At 36.7% G+C, this 14,191-nt stretch overlaps 1 protein-coding gene across 1 annotated transcript in view; it reads left to right on the top strand.

Annotated features, from left to right (window-relative positions):
- bicdl1 (BICD family like cargo adaptor 1) overlaps positions 1–7,265 on the top strand; it is a 38,238-nt gene extending 30,973 nt beyond the window's left edge. Inside the window, exons 8-10 of the mRNA XM_082187863.1 lie at positions 293–423; positions 1,513–1,633; positions 6,446–7,265. Of these exons, the coding sequence (XP_082043989.1) occupies positions 293–423; positions 1,513–1,633; positions 6,446–6,613 (420 nt within the window). The 3' untranslated portion in view covers positions 6,614–7,265. The remainder of the gene's footprint in view (positions 1–292; positions 424–1,512; positions 1,634–6,445) is intronic.
- Positions 7,266–14,191: the final 6,926 nt, after the last annotated feature.

The raw sequence follows: 14,191 nt of genomic DNA, 5'->3' as shown, positions 1-14,191 counted from the left end.
ATTCATCCATATAAGTGCAATAAGAACAAAAGAACTCAGTTCAGAGGTGCGCTGTCTGAGACACAGCTCTCTGTGTGCACGCTTTGTGTGTATATGCGCGTGTACCGAATTGAGTTTCTTTTACGTCTTCTTGCGCTTGAACGGTTTAAAATCATTTGAATGTCACGTTCGCGGTCACGTTCTAATACTGCTTTCTAGTTTCTAAATAAAAAGTGGAATTTTGATATCAAGCAGCCAATTATATAATTACCTGAGCTCATCAATTCATCTGGTTCTTCTTTGGATCCTGCAGGTGGCGCTGCTCTCAGTGGAAGTTTCTTCTTCAAGAGAAGAGAACGATAGGTTGAGAGCGATGGCAGAAGTCCACGAACCCAACGAGCAGTTACAGAGCGCTATACGAGACAGAGATGAAGCCATTGCCAAGTAAATACGACTGACACACATGTACATGTTTAGAGACTTCATGCAAATCAGTGGTTTTTGCTAAATATTAAACTTCAGCCTGTAAGGAAGGACACTTTAGCATACTTTTGAAAAGACTAGGCTACTTGTTCCGAAGATTATATTTTAAAGAGTAAACATAAGTGTGAACTGAATGTTTTTGACACTTAATTAGCTGCTTTTTTTTTAACCACTTAAGTAGGAGTTAAAGTGTACCGCCGAACGTATTTATGTTAAACTAAAATGTATTTTAATGACATTTCTACTGAAACTTGTTTTATATGCATATACAAGTATATGTAGAAATACCATTCAAATGTTTTAAATGCATGACATATGACATATATACATTTATATGTCATGCATTTAAATACAGTAGTCAACATTTGAAGTGGATCAAAACCTTTCATCAAAGTTATACATTCATTTTGAACAATACCCGTTCTTGTCTTAGGACAACTTTGATGAACTTTTATGATCCACTTCAAATGTTGACTACTGTGTATTTTTACATACACATTTGCAATGATGAAGTTGCAGTTAAGTCCATTTAGAATATATTATAACTTTAAATGTAAAATCAAATATTTTAATTGTTATAATAAAGTGCTTTAGTATGTTCGTCAACACATCAAAATGATTGTACTTTAAAACACAACTTTTAATTTGACATTGTTCCAAATTGCACTTTTTAAAAGTGTACTTAAGTGTGTTAATAATCATAGTCATTAAAAGTGCTCTAAGCAAACATAAGTGGCCTTTTATTTCATTAATATTGTATTATCTGCAAGTAATTAAAAAATATATATATACTTTTAAGATTTGATGTACACTACAAGTGCGCAGTCAATTCAATGAAGCGCAATTCTTTTTCACAAATTTGTCCGACAGATGTGAGTAATTCCTGAAATCAAGTGACCATCAGTTGGCCACTGCATAAAGCAATGAACCAAAAACTGTTCAGACCACCATGTTTTGTCAGCCTGTGCCCGTGACACCGCTCTGCTAGTCACAACATTACCTTGAGATGCAGTTCAGTGACTCTTTTGTTGCTTCTCCTCCCTGTTACAGGAAGAAAGCCGTGGAGATGGAGCTGGCCAAGTGTAAGATAGACATTATGTCTTTGAACAGTCAGCTGTTGGATGCGATACAGCAGAAACTCAACCTGTCTCAGCAGTTAGAAGCCTGGCAGGTTAGTCTCACTCACTCCAATCAATCGCAGTACAGAAAGTTATTAGACACAAAATATTACAAACAAATGCAAAGGTCAAACCTGTGGGGAACACGTTAACTATTCATCCCATGAAGCAATACGAATGATGTAATTGAATGTGAGACAAAGACCGCACAACTATTCCGGGTCACGGTCCCCATCCGGGTCACGGCACCATCTGGGTCACGGCACCATTGTAACTGTGGTCTTTAACGTGCTTGTTATCAGGGAGGGGTTACATTGGTGCCATGGGGTTACAATTAGCTTCGCGTAGCCAGACCTTCAGGCTACATCTACATTAATCTGGATACATTTGAAAACAGCGTTTTCGTTTATAAACGCTCTCCGTCCACACTAGTGTTTTCAGGTGTTTTCGGACATTTCAAGTATGGATGAGAAACTTTTGAAAAACGTCTGAAAACGCTAAATTTACCTTTACTGCGCATGCGTAAAACCCCACGAAAGATCACTGATATGATTCAGATGGAAAAATAAATAATGAAGTTATCGCACAATTCTTCTGATAGGATAATTTTATTTAGTCAAATATCTCACCATTCACTGATGCGGTCCAGGTCGCACGCAGTCACCATATGTTTGGTCTAAAACGCTTCTGCTCTCATGTATTGCCTCAGGACAGCAAATGAGAGTAAATTCTGTCATCTTTGCAGGACTGTGACATGAAGAGTGTGCAATGTAGAATATTTTTAGCAACAGTGTGAAAGTGAATAGCACATAACAGGCACAATACTGGTATGAACATGAATATCTATTGGTACAATATGCGTCACATGACTAAATTTACATCATCGTTTTTAAATACCACCAGTTTCACGTGAAAACTGCGTTTTCAAATGTATCCACTTTGGAGTGCGTTTTCAAAAAGCTTCGTTTTCATTAATAAAAACGCCGTCTCAGTGTGGACGGAAGGCCAAAATGGAGAGAAAAATATATATTAGTGTGGACATGGACATGGCCTCAGACTGACGGCAGAAGGTCTGGACTCTATCGCAGCTTTCATTGGCCAAGGACCGCCCACAGGACAACTGACTGACATGTAAAGCAACCAATCACAGTTCGTTTTATTCTGCAGCATGTTTAGGGGTGTGAAAACAGCATGTTTAGGGGTGTTGATGTCCCTACAATAACAGAAAGGCATGCAAAACTCTCAGACGTATTTTAACATGAACTTCACATACTTTTGAAATCCAGCATTTAGTTGATCCTGATGAGCGCTCATCGTCACAGATTTAAACATGACGGTTTGCTTTTTCCATGAGAGGGTTTGGCGTCACGACGGCTTTGTGTCCAGGCGGACCGTTTGAGAACACGACACACACACGTCTCCCAGAAATCCTGTAGAATTCAACCGGTCAGATGACGACAGTTTTGTGTGCCATATTAGACATTCAGCTTACAATTAGCCATACAACAACTCCAACCTGCGAATACTCACCACTGTCGTGATGGTAACCCTCGTTCTGTGGAAAGACTGGCGAGATTCACATGCTACATTCATTAACACAGTAAATCAGCTTTTTGTGACGCTAAACTGTAATGAATGGCAGCGGTCAGCTCTTTCTCTCTGTCTGTTTCTCTCTCCTTTGGCCCTTTATCCTTAAAGTCAACATGAAGTCAACATTGACCTTTATTTACTTTATGACCTTCCTGATCTTATTGAACACAATTCATTAATGCATACTATCTTAACAAAGTAAAATGTTTTTGTAATATTAAAAAATCAAAATGTACTAAAACAGTTTCTCTATTTTTATTATTATTATTATTATTATTATTTATTATTTTTTGGGGGGGGTCGTCACCTAGACTGTACAGTCAATGTTAATCAGAAGTCAAATATGTATTTATTTAGTCATTGTTTCAGGCTATTACTGTACATGATTGTTGGTTGGTTGTATTTAAATGTATTGTTATATCAGCTTCACAGACAGAGACAGACTCAACATTCAACAAAAAATGCTAACATTTTATTAAATTCATCTTTCAAAATTCAAGGACTAAACAGTTTTGTATGTACAGCCCTATAAAAGTATTTGGTAACACTTTACAATAAGATTTGATTAGTTAACCACATTAGTTAACAATGAATACTTCTACAGCATTTATTAATCTTAGTTAATGTAAACATTTACTAATACATTATTCAAATCAAAAGTTGTATTTGTTAACATTAGTTAATGCACTGTGATCTAACATGAATAAACGATGAACAATTCTATTTTTACTAACTAATATTAACAAAGATTAATAATGCTCTAAAATATAGATATATTGCTGATTGTTAGTTGATGTTTGCTAACGCATAAACTAAAGTTAACAAATGAAACCTTATAAAGTGTTGCCGATGCATTTGTGATAAACATGGTAAAAGGGTTTTCTAGGTCCATCTCACAAAATAAGTTCGTCTTGGTGAAAATCATTGTTTCATGACTTTAAAAATGCACTATCGTACATGACAACATATGGAAAATATAACCAGTAGTTAATGGTAATTTAATGCCAGATAACATTCACATTATAAAGGTTACAACAATATAAGATAAAAATAGATTTGAAAAAAACATTACTATTGGGATCCGTGTAAATGCTCTGGAGGATGAAATCAGTTTCCAGTCTTAGATGAAAAAGGAACTATGCTCAATTACAGATGTAAAATGTGTTGTGAGTGCAGTTTCATGTTGACTTTAACTCTCAGTATGTGTGTTTGAGTGTATGAACGTTCGGTCATCTGTCCTTCTCCTCATATTAAAGCAAAGATCAGCGGTTCTGTCGCTCGTATCCCGTGAATGTGTGTGTGTGTGTGTGTGTTTAACTCTTAGCTTCCCCCTCTCTCTCTCTCCCTCTCTCTCTCTCTCTCTCTCTCCGCCTGCAGTTTGCCTCCTCAGGGCTGTTCACTGTGTGGCTCTTGTGGTTTCTGATCTAGTGGCCTTTCTCAGCTTCCATACAGACCCCTTCTCCCCTATGGTAACTCCCTCCTGCCTTAGAGGTGAGCTCTGGTTCGCCGTCTTCCCCGTATCCATGTTCATCCCGGGTCATGAGGTCACGAGGTCGCCGTTCATGTCATTGTGATGTTGTTCTTCAGGGCATTTTCACACTAGAGCAAACATGACAAGTGAATGCTTATGTGAAAAGAGACCTGTGGTGTCGAGAAGGAAACATTTATTTTTGTTTTCAGTTTCCATTTCAGTTTTAGTCTTTTTTTTATGTGCTTTTGTCATTTTATTTTATTCATTTAACTTAGCATTAACTGTCAACATCAGTTAATAAAATACAATTTATTAACAGATACAATATTGAAATTAACATTAAGTTTAATAAATGCTTTTGAAGTGATTAGTTCAATGTTAATAAATTGAACCTTACTGTAAAGTGTTAATTTTTATTTTATATATTTCTGATTAGCTTTTAAATTTATTTATATTTTATTTCATTTATTTTTTATTCCAGCTTTAGTTTTAGTAACGTTAGTACTTTTTTGGTAACACATTACAATAAGGTTCATTGGTTAACATTAGTTCACCTACATTAGTTAACATGAACTAACAATGAAAAATACTACATAATCTTCGTTAATCTCAACATTTACTCGTACATTTTTAAAATCAGAAGCTGCATCGGTTAATATTATTTAATACACTGTGAACTGACATGAACAAAGGTTAATAAATGCTGTATATAGTCCATTGTTAGTTCATGTTAATGTAATAACTAACTTTACCAAATATGACCTTATTATAAAGCATTACCTTTATTTCATTTAAAAGTTTTCGTCTAATATCCATGTTTTTCATTTTATTTTTTATTTTAATCTAATATCGATATTTCATTTTATTTCAGTTACTGAAAGTGTTTTAACTATTTCCCTGCCAGCGTTTTCGGAAAAAGTCGCCAGTCACGGCCAGCATTTTTGAAAATGTTACTTGCCCCCAGAATATATATATTTTTTATGAATATCTGAACATGCAATATATCAAAAGCATATATGAAGAGTTCAGATGCAAAAGCCTCTGAGTGCCATCTAAAATGTTCTTCTAAAATTAGCATTTTTATCAAGCTCGTATATTTAGGTTCAGTAATTTCACTTTAATGACAATTAATAGGTAATTTTCATTGCCATTAAAGTGAAATAACTGAACATAAACATACAAGCTTGATAAAAATGATCATTCTAGAACAAAATGTCAGATGGCACTCAGAGGCTTTTGCATCTGAACTCTTCATATATGCTTTTAAACAAAACAAAACTTCATGCATTATTATTTTTATCGACACATGAATGTGGGTAAGTTTAATAAAAAAGCAACATTTTGAGATGTGATTCAGAACGATGATCAAAACACAGATGGAGTAGATCGAGTCCATCACTCAAAGCTTCACAGTCCCGTCGCTCGACATTTCATTCAGTAACATTAGACAGTTTTGATTTATCTGCTGTTTAATGTTGATAATCGTGTATTTCTGCTTGTTTCTGCTGCTTCTTCACCTGTGTTTTGATCAGGAGATTCTGTACTCTTTCAGTAGATGTGTAATAGCGCCCCCTACCGTATAACAGTGAAAACACGGAAAGCCGGAAAATTCTGTCAATGGCGGGGAAAGAGTTAATAGTTTTAATTTTGCTACCGGGAACAGTGTGAAAACAGCCTTCATGTCCGCCGCTCACACAGGACTCATGTCCATCCATCCATCCTCACTCACCTCAAACTGTCTGCTGTGTCCTCCTTTCTGTCTTAAAGTCAAGTGCTGATGTCTCTCTCTCTCTCTCTCTCTCAGGATGATATGCACAGAGTTATCGATCAACAACTGATGGATAAACACCAGGAGGAGTGGAAGGATCCTCCATTCTCCTTCAGCGGGTCGCGAGGAGGAGCCTCTTCCAGAAGAGGACATCGCCTCTCGGACAGAGACAAGCGCCTCTTTTCATTCTTCAAGAAGAACTGAGATTCTCTGAAGACATGGAGGAAGAGAGTGAGAACGAGAGAAGGGTACAACAAACGAAAGATAGAAAGTCTAAATCACTAGATCAGTGCTTCTCAACTGGTGCTGCTCATTTACTGTACAATCCTTCAAATCTAATACTAACTTGCCTTGACTGATTGCATCGATGCACTCGAAAAAATATTTTGAATTTAGATTTTTATATAAATTAAGATATTTCGATTTATGTGTTTGAATTGCATATAAAATTCCCATGCATTTGAATTACGAACTAATCAAGTACTCATAAACTCAATGTTTTAAATGCACAATAACCACATTAATCAATAAATCCAGTTTGTTTCAATCTCATAAATTTAATTAATTGAATATTGCTTATTCCACAGCTAGCCATATTTTAATCATCTTCATACTTTTTAACTGAATACATTTTTCACAATGAACAGATTTATGCTGATTCCAAGCTATTTGAATAACTGCATAAAAAAAAAGATAATTAAAATCAAATCAATAGTAAATAAACTGCACTCAGTTTCATCCATGTACTGTATGACTGACAAATATGCATCACATTAAATGCATTGCTTTGTTAAAACAGTGTAATCTAAATTTGATATGCAATTCAAATACACATTGATAGTTTTAAGCTCTCAATTCACTGTAAAAACGGAGACATAGAGCTATTTTTTGGGTCACGACCCACCGGTTGAGAAGCACTGCGCGAGTCCTCTGACGGCTTTGAGCCATTTTGCACTTTATCTGTACCCTCAAACCTCACTCAGAAAGCTTCAGGAGCCGAACAGGAATCTTCCGAGACACAGCCGTCGGGGTGAAGCCCTGCGTCAGGGTCTGTTCAACAGGGTTCCCAGAATTCTCCAGTCCTATCAGAGGTCAGTTTCCCCTGCGAGTGCCTCGGAAAGCTTGTCCTCACCTCACTGCCAGAGACTGACGGAGGAATGTCCGCTTACCGACAAATCACGGGATTCGCTAGAGACTCAACTCAGGATGAACTAGACTTCAAACGGTTCAGGACAAATGTTTTCAGCGTCATGCTGTAGTTGCAGGCCCAGATGGAATCTGTGGACGGATCAAACATGTACGGATACTACAGTATTACTCAGAGGATGTGTAGCATGACGTGGATGGCGTATATCTGCATATGTTTTCGAAAATGTCATTTTCGGACACAGATTCCATGTTGGCCTGATTATAGGTGATGTTTGAATGCTGCAACATTTAAGTCGAAATTAGTAACAGTAATCTGCTCTTAGGTTCATTCACAGAGCCATTATATACACAGGTGAAACTCGAAAAATTTGAATATCGTGCAAAAGTTCATTTATTTCAGTGATTTAACTTAAAAGGTGAAACTAATAAATTATATAGAAAATATTTGTTATAGTTTTGATGATTATGGCTTAAACCCCAAATTCAAAATCTCAGAAATGTTTATAATATCTTTTGAAATATCGCTTGAAATATCTCACTTTGCATGTAATTTTCTATATAATTTATTAGTTTCACCTTTTAAGTTGAATTACTGAAATAAATGAACTTTTGCACGATATTCACATTTTTCGAGTTTCACCTGTACATGCATATATATAAAAATAAACAGGTGAATGTAATTAACTTGGTCTAACAACCATATGAATATTATATAAAAAAAGATCATTATAAAAAGCACGCAACATAAAAATAATAATGCAACAGGAAATCATTAAAGAGGATCTATTATGCCCCTTTTTACAAAATGTAAGATAAGTCTCATGTGTCTCCAGAATGTGTCTGAAGTTTCAGCTCAAAATATCCCATAGATCATTTATTATACCATGTTGAGCAACATTTTTGAGTGGAAGGAAAAACATGCACCGTTTCAATACAAAATGTATTCAGCACCTCGTGCCTCGGATACTCTGCCGAAAACTAAAACATCTGTTTGGTTTTGATCATCTCTAGTGCGGTCACACTTACGTCACATTGCAGTTCTGCATCATCATGAAAGTTTATTATCTGCATGTGTTTTGAAGCCATATCAGTGTAAACTTCTGATATATGGTGTTCTGAGCACACACACACACCCGAAGCACGCGCACAGAAAGCTGTCCGTCAGGCACGGCGTCCCGTGAGTATTAAACTAAGTTCTCTTTCTCGTCTTACTGCGCTATAAACACAAGGTTATGTCAAAAACACACAAAGTTCACATAAACACAGTCAGTTATGTATGTGAACGTAAACAGCAGGGAAAGAAATCAAGTCAAGTCAAGTTTATTTGTATAGCGCTTTTCATAATACAGATTGTATCAAAGCAGCTTCACAGTATTAAATTAAAATAATACAACAAAGTTTGTTTCAAGAGGAATTTTTTGATTGATAAAATTAAATTAAATATCCCCAAAATATCCCCAAATCACATGAATATTAGATATGATTACAAATTACAAACGGAGTGGATGGATTTTTTACCACATTAGGATGGTTGTGTACACACACTGCGGACACATAATTATGTTCAAAACAATACAAAAGGGAATTTTGCATAATAGGTCCCCTTTAACGTGAATGTGTTGTGGCTATTTGATCTGCACGCACCTGGAGAAAAGCGTTCAGGACAGTGTTGTGGCCGTTTCAGCCGCTCGATGATAAACTCCAGGCCGTCTGTGTCTCGATCTGTGATGTGAATGAACCAAAGAGCAGACGTGTTGAGCTGGAATTAAGGGAACTGAAAATACTGCGTTGGAAATATCGTTTACAGACTTACAAACACGCACACACACACACACACACACACACACAACACACACACACAGTAGAAATCAGAGAGAAACGCCAAACTGAATACTCACCATTAGAAAACAGCAGTCCGAGATGCACTGAAACTGCGGCTGTGTTCAGAATGCAATATTAGAATACTTTGCAAAATATACAACATACTGTTATTAAAATCAATAGTGTGACACTGTATGCAGAATGTAACAGTATTTAAAAGAGCAGTACAAAAATTAAGAATTGAAGCATTTTTTAAATTCAGTTTAACTTTTGATAAGCCAATCAAATGAGTCAAAATTGTTAATAGAGATTTTTATTTTCTTACTTCTGGTTTATTTGTCATGTTGTAAATGGAAGGCCAAGTCAAGTGCATTGCATTGTGGGATGCAGTATTGAATGCATTGAATGCTGTTTATGGATACTGCACATAGAAGGTCATTTGAGTATTGCTGCATAAAATCACACTGCAGGAGTAGTATGAGTAGTGTGCTAGTATGAGTAGTGTGCTAGTATGAGTAGTGTGCTAGTATGGTATTCTGAACGCAGTCGGGGTCATTTTTAGTCTGTACTTCCTCCAGCCACTGGGCATGTGGAGATTCCAGCCTATGAGAATGAAGGGAGCACTTGTGTCCTGATCGTGAGCTGTAATTGGGTGTGTCTTCTGTCTTTCAAAAGCGTTCTGTGTGTGTGTGTGTGTGTGTGTTATGTTCAGTCAGTGAAAGTTGGGCAGATTTGGAGCAAAGCTATGCAGCTGTCTTCTGATTTCTGGTTTGGAGAAACCCAAAGAGTGATTTTTTTTTATACGTACAAAGACACAAATAGGTTTGGAATAAGAAAAGGAATCAATATATTTGTAAATGTATAACTTTTGAATGATAAATCAACACTTTTTTTAGAACACTCCTCATGTAAGCGTGTGTCTGTCATGCAGTCTGACTCATAAGTGTTTCTGGAGGATTGATCAGGTCCGGGTTCGCTCCGCTGTCTGATTAGAGTTGAATGTAAACCATCTTAACCCGCCGAAACTCTCAATCCAGACTCGATACATCGATCTATATCCATCCAGAGCAATGTGAGATAAGATGATTGATCCAGAGAGGTAATACAGGTGAAGTTTCGCTGCTACAAAGTCATATGAATATTAACCATTGTGACTCTTTTCAGTATGCAAATTAGGCATTATCTTAATAAATTTACACCCCCCAAAAAAGCATATTATAACAGAGGTGATCAACTCAAGTGTTTAAAGGTACACTATGTAACTTTTGGCCTTCTAGCGGTTAAAAAACAAAACTGCATGCATTTTGCGGAGGAACATTGTTTTGGTTGTGCTTCGGCTCTTGTGCGGATGAATATGAGCCTTCACAGATAATGCTTTAAAGCTACACTGTGTGATATTTTCCCCCATCTAGTGGTGAAATTGTATATGACTACCCAGTGAATATTAGTTTCTGTTCCTTTCAATTCCGAGGGCGTTTTAACTCCTACGGTGGCCGTATTATTCCAAGATTAACATGGCTTCCAGTAACACAAGTTATACTAGAGGTCGTTCTGGCGTTATGCACAACCATGCTGTGGTTAGACAAGCAACTGTAAAACTTCGAATTTACACAAATAGGCTGAATTACCTGTCGAGAAGAAAGCAAGCAACTTCGGCGTGCATTTTAAAATGGCTCCTCATGAGCTCTTTCCATCTGGGAAAAGTTACTCCAATATTGACTTTGGACGCGTTGACGTTTTAATTCTCTCTCTCGCTTCCTTGCCGACTCTGCTTCATGTCCTCAAGAACAGGCGTGATCCTCCATCAGCAATCTTTCAAATCTGCCGGCAGTCGCGAGTAATCTCCCCCTCGCATTCGTCTCTGTGTCACTGAGTGTAAAGCGCGAAAGGCGAAGCTTGAATTTCCAGGTATGTCCCTCTTTGGCGAATGTATTTTCAAGATGGAGGTGCAACATGGCTGCCGCCATTCGAGTGACTCGCTCGTATATATCATTAATGGCAGATTTTACGCTTACGAGAATACTCTATTAGTTGGTGGAAGTAATTACACATGAATGAGCACATATACTTTTGATAGAACAAAGTGTTTTTTGCTAAGAATCAACTTAAAAAGTTACACAGTGTAGCTTAAAAGCTACATATGGCAATTTATCTGTATATTCAATATTTTATTTTATTCAATAAAACACCTTACTGACCTGTTACATAATAAAAACACCATTTTAGCTTCGCTTTTACAACATCTCACATCCCTCAGTTCTCTCCATCTCTGGAAAGCCAAGCTAATGTTGATTCTTGTTTTATTACGAGCTCGGTCTCGTTCTGTTTCTCCAGCAGACTCTCGTCTGTTCGGCGTTTGTTTTAAACGGGTGATTCTCCGGTGTGGAGATTTAGCGGCTCCATGTTAATCTTTCTCGCTCGGTGTGAAGACTGACCGCAAAGCAGCCGGAGCAACTTTTCTCTATTTACGGATATGACGAGACCATAGACTGTATAAAAATATGGACGACGCCCCTTCGCTCTCTTCCATTGGTGAGAACTGAAGCCGCCAGTGTCCCGATATGGCGCTTGACATCTTGTAACTTGAGTCTGCGCAGTAGCGATCTCGGGACCAGACCTGCGCAGTCGTGAGCAGGAAGTAAAGCCGCAAAATCAAGGCTCCGCCCTCACTCTCGGTGTGAAATAATTAATTATAGAAATTTAGATATTAAATTTAAAGCTCCAATCTCCTCAGTCCTCCGAAGATCCCGAAAAAATGTCCGTTGCTGTTTCAGTGACAACTTCGCTCAGAGAACCTGTCAATCACAGCTGTCAATCATGACGTTACACCACCGTTTTTATAGCATCACATAACTAACTAAAAACAAACTTATTTTAAAAACAAACACTTGAACTTACATCAGCATGATAAAAACTACAGTAAATGACAGAAACCACCTTACCAAGTGTAATTAAATTGTTTAGTTGGTCTCACGTCCCGTTGAATAACACGGGGAGGCGGGGCTTATGACCTATACTAGGACCAGTCACCGGGGGGCGATCGAGACGTTTTGGCTTCACTTTTCAGGGCTTGTGCGGCACGCTTGGACTAGACACACACGGGCGAGCGACGCATGTACGCAATTTCCCACGAAAACCATCCTGACAGATCTAAAATATAAACACTTATAATAGCCTTACCATAGTGAATCAGGGTAAAACAAAATCAAGTTTTGGAAAAAGGATTGAAGTTGTATTGACTCATTTAAATTTAGTTAATTTTGAAAAAAGTTACATAGTGCACCTTTAAGCATTTAAAAAAATAAATAAATACATGCATATATGTGCATGTACATAAACATTCTTGTTAAAATGCTTCTCAATTATACTCTGAATTGCATTGACTACATAAGCAATACCAGTTTAGAAAATTGCAGTTGGATGATGCAAACTAATGCTAATGTATATGACACAAAAATACACAGATTTTTGATGTTTTGATGAATTCCTGTAGAGCTTCTCCTGACTGACAGCAGAAGAATTAAACATGTTGTGTTATTAGCAGCATGTCAAACATAAATCTTCCAGACAGCAGCCACAGCCTGAATCGCTCCACGTTTAGAGTATTACACATCTTTTTTTCTGTTGTTCTCTGTGTGAAAACATTTCAGTGAGTCTCTTCTGTCATTCCTTTAGATTTTTTTTCTTGCGTTTTACACACACGGTTATGTAAATGTCTCATGTTACATTGCCTTTGTACTATCTGTCCTTTTTGCCATTTAAACACTGTTTTTGCAAGTCTCTCCAGTCTGTGTCGTATATCTGTGTGTGAGAGCTGCAGTTGTGTATGTTTTTCCCACAGCCATCTCCCATTTCCAGAAGAAATCTCTCTAAAATGTCACCGGTCACTCAAACTAGCAGCGCTTGTTCATTTATGTGCATGTCTTTCTATGTGTATATTTCATTCATAAGACAAAAACAATCACTAAACCTTCTCTGATTATTTTAATAGAAATATGGAGTATTAAGCAATTCTGTCCTGATCCTGTTGATCTGATTGTTATAAGCAAACCAAAAAGCTTATTTTACATAGAAAATGGGGGGAAAAACGTATTTGATAAAACTAGGATGAGAGTAACTACATGACTAAGTAATGTTGTATAAAGCTACAGTTAATTGTTCTCACCAGCCTTTCATTAGTGCCACATTTCTTTCCCTAAATGCACTTTCTGAAAATTAATGTAATATTAAAAACTATACACATATATATTTATCTTTGCAGTAAATCTTCTTTAAAAAAATGGCTGCTACACGTCAACTTCATATCAACATGATCCTCACTACATTTACAGTAAAAATCTGAATTATTCATGCCGATCAGAACATCAGATTACATCGTCTGTAAAAAATTATGGACCGATAAAATACATCTAATATTAAGTATTTTGTAATATTCTTCACTTCCAGGCAAAGACTGCAGACAAAAGTGTATTTATCTGTACATTTGTAAGTAATATCATGGTAAACGTGTAAATAAGGAAGATTTTATACTTTCCATAAATGTATGCTATTTATACTCATAGTAAGTACAATATGGTGTATGTTTTTATAATGATCAAATTCTTATTTTTTCAACAGATTCCTTGAAAATACCAAGTTATATACAAATGCAAAACATAAACATGTCCATGTTTAAAAAGCTTCCAATGTCTTCACGTGGAACGCACTGTGATGTATCACAATAAAAATGCAAATGCAAAAGTTTCTCAATCATCACTTATTTCGGTAATAAAACGGAGGAATCATTGCAGTCCTGCAATAAACATCAAGACA

The sequence above is a fragment of the Leuciscus leuciscus genome (genome assembly GCF_965113295.1).
Source record: "Leuciscus leuciscus genome assembly, chromosome: 13".
Classification (NCBI taxonomy): domain Eukaryota; kingdom Metazoa; phylum Chordata; class Actinopteri; order Cypriniformes; family Leuciscidae; genus Leuciscus; species Leuciscus leuciscus.
The sequence above is the reverse complement of the archived record's forward strand: the minus strand, read 5'-3'. Positions and strand labels throughout refer to the sequence as shown.